The 8,401-nt window shown below is 45.7% G+C and overlaps 3 protein-coding genes across 3 annotated transcripts; 2 read left to right on the top strand and 1 right to left on the bottom strand.

Moving 5' to 3' along the window:
• Positions 1 to 415: 415 nt before the first annotated feature.
• Positions 416 to 2,875, top strand: LOC109735148 (origin of replication complex subunit 2). The gene is made up of 6 exons (XM_020294349.4): positions 416 to 693; positions 798 to 904; positions 1,016 to 1,148; positions 1,650 to 1,944; positions 2,032 to 2,259; positions 2,376 to 2,875. The coding sequence occupies exons 1-6, from the start codon at positions 508 to 510 to the stop codon at positions 2,570 to 2,572; spliced, it is 1,146 nt and encodes a 381-aa protein (XP_020149938.1). The 5' UTR covers positions 416 to 507; the 3' UTR covers positions 2,573 to 2,875.
• A 126-nt stretch (positions 2,876 to 3,001) lies between these two features.
• Positions 3,002 to 5,502, bottom strand: LOC109735166 (uncharacterized). Its single transcript, XM_020294373.3, has 5 exons — positions 5,085 to 5,502; positions 4,595 to 4,723; positions 3,846 to 4,010; positions 3,433 to 3,738; positions 3,002 to 3,328 (listed from the first exon to the last, which is right to left on the bottom strand). Exons 1-5 carry the CDS (start codon positions 5,340 to 5,342, stop codon positions 3,188 to 3,190), a joined length of 999 nt encoding a protein of 332 aa, XP_020149962.1. The 5' UTR covers positions 5,343 to 5,502; the 3' UTR covers positions 3,002 to 3,187.
• Positions 5,503 to 5,608: 106 nt separating this feature from the next.
• On the top strand, positions 5,609 to 8,269 carry LOC109735147 (B3 domain-containing protein Os03g0184500). The gene is made up of 6 exons (XM_020294348.4): positions 5,609 to 5,876; positions 6,013 to 6,126; positions 7,239 to 7,267; positions 7,352 to 7,535; positions 7,633 to 7,839; positions 7,940 to 8,269. Exons 1-6 carry the CDS (start codon positions 5,739 to 5,741, stop codon positions 7,991 to 7,993), a joined length of 726 nt encoding a protein of 241 aa, XP_020149937.1. The 5' UTR covers positions 5,609 to 5,738; the 3' UTR covers positions 7,994 to 8,269.
• The last annotated feature ends 132 nt before the right edge of the window (positions 8,270 to 8,401 follow it).

The raw sequence follows: 8,401 nt of genomic DNA, 5'->3' as shown, positions 1-8,401 counted from the left end.
ACTACAATGTAAAAAAATGTTCGCAGAATTTCAAGCAAACATTCTGCACCATTCAAAGAAATGTTCAACGTGTATTTGAAATAAATAAATAAATAATTATATATATATATATAATGTTTTTTAAAATGTTCAACGTGTATCAAAGATTTGTTCTAGGTGTATATAAAAATGTAAAATGTGTATTGAAAAAAGTAGACATGTAAAAAATATTTAAAAGTAAAACAAGTCCGAAAAACCAATAAAAAACACAGAAAACCCAATATAAAAAATTCGATAAAAACCCTCGCTGAAGCTTCTAAAACCGGTACAAACCAAGTCCAACCAGCGGGTTACTGGTGAGGCCGAATGAAACCGTCTCGCCAGCCCGGCCCACAAAGCCAGGCCATTTCCCGCGATAGTAGGCAACGAAGCGCGGGAAAGGCAATTGACGCTGAGCATTAACCGCCTGTGCCCCTTCCCCGTCCTCCATCCTTGCGGCGGCGGCGGGGGAAGAGGGAGCGAGTTCCTATGGCCCCGAGAGGCGGACACGCGGCGGCGAGCTCCGGCTCCGAGGACGAGGAGGAGGAGGCGGAGGCGGGCTTCTCCAGGAGCTATTTCCTCGCCAAGGAGAAGGAGCCCTCCTCGGCCAAGAAGCGCGCCCGCGCCGCCGCCGCCGTCGGCAAGCTCTCCGACCTCAACCTCGTCGACGAGCAGGTCTAGCAATCCACCTCTCCTCGGAACCCTCCGACCCATCTCTTCGCTTCTCGCGCCCTTTTCTATCTCGCTACGATTTGCTGATTGATCTGGGATCTGCGCAGGTGTTGCGGGCATCCCTCGCGGAGATCCCCCCGAAGCACGAGAAGGAGGTAGAGGCCCTCACCAGGAGCTACAAGGACCAGTACCGCAACTGGCTTTTCGAGCTGAGGTATCGCCTTCTTCCGATGCTAATAAGCGCGACGGCACCACACAAATTTCATTTCTGCTTGGACTAGTGAATATGTTGATCGAAATGAATGGTTGCGCTGTTCTGCTGTAGGTGCGGTTTCGGCCTGTTGATGTATGGCTTTGGGTCTAAGAAGCTGTTGCTGGAGGATTTTGCCTCCACGACCTTGACTGATTTCACTGTCATTGTGGTCAATGGTTATCTTCCGTCCATCAACTTGAAGCAAGTATGTCCTTCTGCCTAATACTGACCTCTTGCCTGTATAATTGCTTGCCTCTGTACTCTCCTTTAAATGCTTAGAGAACTGATGCACATGTATCATGTGTAGCTGTCTTGAACTTTCAGTCTTTGTGGACAAACAAACCAAAGATGGCTGAATTAGCTTGGTTTCTATCAAACAACGCTCACAGCGATCGATTGGCTTTAACCTCTGTTAGCTAACAGGTTTGGGAATTAAAAGTAGATGAAACAACCACATGAAACAGGGGCGAACTTTTGCATATTAAAACCCACCAACTACCACTTCAATTGCTATGAAAAAATTGGTCTTATAGTTGTATTGTATGGAACACCTAAAGAAGTTTCCGTGTGATCTTGGTTTGCACACCCAGATCGCCAAATTTGACGCCTTGAGTAAAGGAAATGCAGCCGCATTTGATTGCTAGATTTGTAACATCAACGCGATTTGAAGTACCAATTCTGCCTCTCTTAATCTCTTCTTTTTCAGGTATTGGCAACAATAGCTGAAATGTTTTGGGAGCAGACAAAACTTAAGCGAAAACGTCACTCAGGAACAAGGTCCCAACCATCACAAAATTTTGCATCCCAATCAATGGATGATATTATCTCGTTTTTGAACAACCAGACATCAGAAGATGGGGTCGATGGCATGTGCCTTCTTGTTCACAATATAGATGGACCTGCATTGCGTGATGCTGAATCACAGCAGTGTCTAGCACAAGTTTCTTGCTGTCCACAAATCCACATTGTTGCATCAGTGGATCATGTCAATGCACCTTTATGTAAGTTCCTGGCACCTTTAACTTCTCCTTTTGTAATGCCTTCATTATTCAAGGTATCCTAAACTGGCAATTACTGACTTACTGTAGTGTGGGACAAGAAGATGGTGCACACACAGTTCAAGTGGAGTTGGTACCATGTCCCAACATTTGCACCTTACAAAGTTGAATGCGTGTTCTACCCATTGATACTTGCTAGTGGCGGTCATGCACAGACCACAAAAACTGCCCTTGTTGTTCTTCAGAGTCTGACACCAAATGCACAAAGTGTCTTTAGAGTTCTTGCTGAATATCAGTTGGCAAATGAAAAAGAGGAAGGTAAGTTATGTGGTGGTTCTTCTTGAGAAGAACAGAGCAGCCTGTTTTATCAACTTATTTTCCCTGTATGAGTTTCCATTTTTTGCATACTGAATCACATTTGTAATGTTTGTCAGGTATGCCAGTCAGCAGCTTGTATACCAAATGCCGTGAGCGTTTCCTGGTGAGCAGTCAAGTGACATTGAACTCCCACCTGACAGAGTTTAAAGATCATGATCTTATAAAGATCAAAAAGCACTCTGATGGCCAAGATTGCCTCCACATCCCCCTTGTTCCTGATGCGCTGGGGAAATTGCTGCAAGAATTGGCCTGATATCCTGAATTTTTACCTTTTCGGTTGATTATTTGATTCAGCAAGACTCTTTGAGAGGAGAGGATTTATCTGCTACATGTAGTGTTACCATGAAAATAACTCAGTTGAGTATTCCATACTGTTGTACATCGATTATCCAGCATTTAGATTTATGAGATGGCTGAATGTTGTACTCATGTTATTATCTTTCTTTGTCTCAGCATTTTTGTTGTGAGTTTCAACATGGCATTGCGTAATTTCAATAGGGAACTGTATTCTGAAGCCCATGTTTGTTATCTTGATCAAAGCATGGATTGCACCGAAGTATCCGTCCGACGCAATTTTTCATATTTTTGGGTGCATTTGTTCTCAACTTTTGAAGTTGTCTTTCTTTCAATACTCCAAAAGCAACTACTCATGCAATTGCAGCATGCATAGAATCAACCAGTATCAGAAAAATAATACAGTCTCTTCCTTTATATGAATATATGGACTCAGTATTACATTATTACATCTCAACTTGATACAACAGAACAGTGGCATACTGCAGTATATACATGTCAATGATCCAGTACATAAGACATGACGGTCTACATGAAGTGAGAAATGTAACGGAAGTAATAACAGAGTAGAACACTAAAATTTGATCAGTTTCTCGTTCTTGAGCCATAAAAGCATCTCAGCAAGACCTTCAGTCAAGTTTCTTGGATTGTAGCCTAGTTCCCTTTTTGCTTTCTCACATGAATACGCCCATTGATGTCTAATAACACGCACTGTCTGCAATCCACAGTATGGAGACACTATTAAACACAAAAGAATGGACTGTATGCAAACAAGTTAAATGCTTAGAATATAATTTTTAAGAAAGTACTGGGACATACAGGGTAACTGATAAGAGGGAGCTTTCCAGTGATGCGGGAAATAAAAACTGAAATCCATCCATATATTTCAATCAACCAGAGCGGTACGTGGAAGTACGGGGCCTTTGTGTTTGTGATATTAGCAGCCATATTGAAAATATGCATGAATGACAAGTTTTTGCCGGTGAGCAGATATCTTTCTCCCACTCTGCCCTTCTCCATAGCTGCTATGTGCCCACTAACAACATCGTCGACATGGCAAAATGATTCTCTATCATACCCATCTCCAATGTAGCCAGGTAGACGGCCATTAAACCTTTCAATTAACTGCAAAAAGTCACAGAGGTTCAGTTTCTGGTTTTGTCAAGGCGCTGTGTTTTATGCATCATGCACAAATGTGTGATAAATAACTATGGGCAAGAAGGTTCTCATACAATGCGGGAAACAAGGTTTCCAGTTGTAAGTTTTCCAGGACCATAGATGACTCCTGGATAGACAATGGTTATTGGCACCCCCTCTGCTGCTGCCTGCAATGCGATTCTATCTGCAAGAACCTTTGATTTCTCATACTCCGTGCAAAATGTTTTCCCTTTGTGCATCTGCAATTTAGAACAACTTAGTTGTGTTACAGCTAGCACAGTTTGTGCAAAAAGCTCTGCCTAAATATAGATAACTCAAATCGTTCAATACCCCAATTTTAATAGCAGAGGAGCAGTCTGCTAGTTAGCTGGGTGTTACTGTACACGCATAATTGTTCTTGGAAATAGCACCAGTGACCAGAACAGTTAGGTTTCCAGATTTGACCATCGTAGAATATCTATTTACCCTTGCAATTTGATGCAATCAAGTACATAGACCAAGTAAATATCTGTATGCTCTTGTGCAAACCAACGTGCTAGCCTAGAACAGAACTACCAACCAAGTTGTTGCTCAAAAATCATTCATAAGGACATACTCCCTCCGGGTCAGTATATTAGTCGGGCACGGGCTTTTAGGTATTTGATTTGATTAACAAAACATGTATAATATGCCACAAAAATTATACGGTTAGATACTACATTAGAAGACCTAAAAATCCGTGCCCGATAAACCAAACCAGAGGGAGTACCATCATTTATTTCACAGAAACTAGCAAGATGGAAAACGACAAAGCCAATACAGTTCAATAGTAGCACAATTTCACCTGTGTCTCATCTGCGACATAACCATCTGTTGGGCCAAGTGCGAAGAACGACGACGTGTATATGATCTTCTTTACTGTCGGCGTTCTCTTGGCCGCTGTTAACACATTCTCAAGCCCTCTCACATTGACCTGATAATGACCGCATGCAGCACACACATGTTTAATAATAATAATACAACTTCACTTGGTGTGTTGCTAATTTCGTCCAGGCTTGGTGCCTTCATAGTTCTTACTCCGAATTTTACTATGAATAGTTGATCATAGTTCTTATCTAAGCAGCAGCATAAATAGATTTATATGACAATCATACTACAACCGCATCAAACAACCAAGCACCAAATGCATCATGATTCACCGTCGACCTGGGGACGCAGGTCACTACCAATCCACGAACCTGATCAACCAATTTTCAACAGCAACCTCTAACCACTGGAAGAAAAATCGGAAAGCAAAACGCCTTGATTCAGCAAGTACTAGTGCGTGCACGTACGGCCGTGAAGACGGAGGGGTCGGGGAGCCATGGCTCGACGGAGGCGGCGGCGTGGAAGACGGCGTCGCGCCCGTCGAAGGCCGCGGCGAGGGAGTCCGCGTCGCCGACGTCGCCGTAGGCGAGCTCGACGGCGTCGGGCAGGCCGGACGCGTCGCCGGTGCGGCGCACGAACGCCCGCACGTCGTGCCCCGCCCCCGCCAGCGCCGCGCACAGGCGCCCGCCCAGGTACCCCGTCGCGCCCGTCACCACCACCCTCATGTCGGCCGGTCGCCGCCGACACGCCGCGGCACTCGGAAGCCGATCCAACCACTGCTTTCTCCCTCCCCCGATCGGTCAACTCGTGTGAACCACCCACGAGTCCACGACGACTCTCTCACTGAGCGAGCTAGTGGGCCGGTCCAGAGAAATGTCTCGGCCGTCGCCAGCCCGGCCCGGCCCGGCCCGCACGTTCTTCTGGAAGCCTCCAACGGTCGACTTCCACCGCGCTACGCCCCCGAGGCACATTGAAAAACCCCAACCCCCTCCCTCCACTCCCCGAAATCCCCGGCTTAAACCCACGCCTTCCTCCCCCAACCTTCGCCTGCCTCCAAGAAACCCAATCCCACCACCTGCTGCTGCTGCTCCTGCTCCGGGATCGAGGTGCGCGCGGCGGCGATGGCGATCGAGAAGAAGGGGATGTCGGCGTACGAGGCGGAGCGGGAGAGGACGGTGGAGGAGAACAAGCGCAAGATGGAGGCGCTCAACCTGCGCCACCTCTCCGCCGCCGTCGCCCCCAAGACCCCCTCCCCCATGGTGACCACCCCTCCCTCCTCGCCGCCTTCTCTCTTCCTGCCTCTGCCGCGCGCGGCCGCCGCCCCGTTCGCCGAATCGGTCGCTCGCTGCCATTAACCGTGCGTTTTCTTTCTTGTGTTTGCGCATGCCTGAGCAGAAGCACAAGCGGCGCAGGATCATCGAGGCCGCGACCCCCGTCCCGTCGCCGCCGAGGAGGTCCCGCCGGCTCGCCCACATCCCCGAGGTCAAGTACGCCGACGCCTGCGCGGAGGTATCCATCCATCCATCCATCCATCCATCAATCTCCCTTGCCTGATCTGTACCAAGCTTTTGGGGGAAATGCTTATACTAAATAAAGGCACCTGTTTCCTGTGATTTTTGCATCCATACGGTCTCTGTGTCGTCCCTTGCGTGGCTAATTCGCCTTTTGCTGTGAGATGGCAACTGATTTTGTCCATCTTTTGATGCGAGATGGCAACTGATTTTGCATTCTGCTCGCTCTTCTTACTGCCTAGTGCTGCTCATACTGTAACTGCAAATACATCCTGTTGCGGAAATGAAGATGATGTTTACTTTACATTTGTATCTGTTGAACTGTCCTACATTATGTCAATTTTATTTATTATGAATTAGTAAAAGTAAAGGCAACTAATTTGACCGTTCTCACTGCTCTTACTGGCTTGTGCTGCTAGTACGGTACGTACAGCCTGTTGCTCAACTGAAGATGCCATTTGCTCCACAGTTTTATCTGTTGAACTGTCCCAGATTATTTGAATTTGGTATGAACTAGTAAGAGTTAAATAAAGTGTATGGGCAGCATTAACATAGGTGCTCTAGACCTGCTCTGCTTCTGTTCAGAGGCATCTTGTATTCTTTTCTGCAAAATCTCCTATCCTAAAACAAAAGGCCTCAGGCATTGAGCCATTGTGCTGTGATCTTTAAATACGTTTTCTATCTTGTCCTTGCATCGCTTATTTGCCTTTTGATGTGAGATGGCAACTGATTTATCCACCTTTTGCTGTGAGATAGCAACTATTTTGCTTTTTACTCGCTGTTTTTACTGCCTAGTGCTGCTCATACTGAATTGCAAGTGCAGCCTGTTTCAGAACTGGAGACGATTTTACTTCACTTTTTTTACTGTGGAACTGTCCCAGATTATGCCAATTTATTATGAATTAGTAAGAATAAAAACAAGCGTATGTCATTCTAAAATTTTCGTGCCAACTGCTTCTGTTCAGAGGCAGCTTGTATTCTTATCTGTAAAATCTCGTATCCTGTGAGAAAGAGCTTCAGGCACTGAGCCATTGTAGTATTGTCCCTACTGTAATCAGCTGAATTCCATATTTGCTTCTCTGACAAGTAAGGTTTGTTTTCAATTGACAGGTGGGAGAAGATAGTGAGAGAGTGGGAAGGTTTGTGAATCATAGGAGCTCGAGACCTGTAATCTCTTCCATCGTGTGAAATAACTAAATCGTATCTATCCATTTCTTCTGCAGGTGGTCTCCTAGAAGACGAAGTGGCAGCATCTACTTAGCAGGAGGTGGAGGTGGACCAATTTCCATGAAAGCTAGGATGGAGGCAGCAAGCAAAGCTGAGGAGTTAGAATCACAACTTGACCCTGAATTTCCATCCTTCATGAAGCGGATGCTACATTCACATGTGGTGCGAGGGTTCTGGTTGGTGAGTATTGCACTACTATTGCACGTCGTGTGAATTCATGGCTCATCGATCTTGTATTCTCCTGCGTCCTAACTTTGTTGTATGACATGATCAAAAGGGTCTCCCAAGCCATTTCTGTGACACGTACCTGCCAAAGAATGACTGCACTATCACTTTGGTGGATGAGAAAGATGAAGAGTTCGAGTCCAAGTACCTTGCCTACAAGAAGGGGCTAAGTGGTGGCTGGGCTGGTTTTGCTCTGGATCATGTGATTCGGGATGGAGACTCGACGGTCTTTCAGCTGATCAAGCCTACAACCTTCAAGGTTCGAAAACCTACTGGACACTAATATCTGAATGATATGCAGCTGCGAACTCAAGATGGTTTTATTCTCGAATAATGTGAATGACTGAACTTCTTTTCAGGTGCATATCATCCGAGCTGCTGTTGGTGATGACAACAACGAGGAAATGGAGTGAGCACACCTTGCAGCTTCACTGCTAAGAACTAACCTATCGGTAGATGGTACTAGTTAGGAGTTGGGTATGGTTTAAGCTTTATCTATCTGGGTCGCCTGTGCGGTTATGCATTTTGTTGGTATGTCCACCAGTTGCTTACAAGATGGCAAGTAGGATTTGGAGCGTGGTGTAAGGCTTTTGTGTATCAGGATTACCCGCGCAGCTATGTAATATGTTTCCGTGTCCACCAGTACTGATAATCAAGTAATCAGCTAATTGTGTGTCTGTCTGCTACTACATATTGATCTTCCTAAATGAAGTCTCTAGTGTAACATAATACACATTTTTCCTTAGATAGACCAGGAAATGATTCTTTGGCCTAAAATTGTATGTACCTAAAGTCCTACACTAGGAGAAGGACACAATGGC

Source organism: Aegilops tauschii, chromosome 4 (assembly GCF_002575655.3).
Source record: "Aegilops tauschii subsp. strangulata cultivar AL8/78 chromosome 4, Aet v6.0, whole genome shotgun sequence".
NCBI lineage: Eukaryota > Viridiplantae > Streptophyta > Magnoliopsida > Poales > Poaceae > Aegilops > Aegilops tauschii.
Note: the sequence above shows the minus strand (reverse complement) of the source record. Positions and strands in the feature narration are given on the sequence as shown.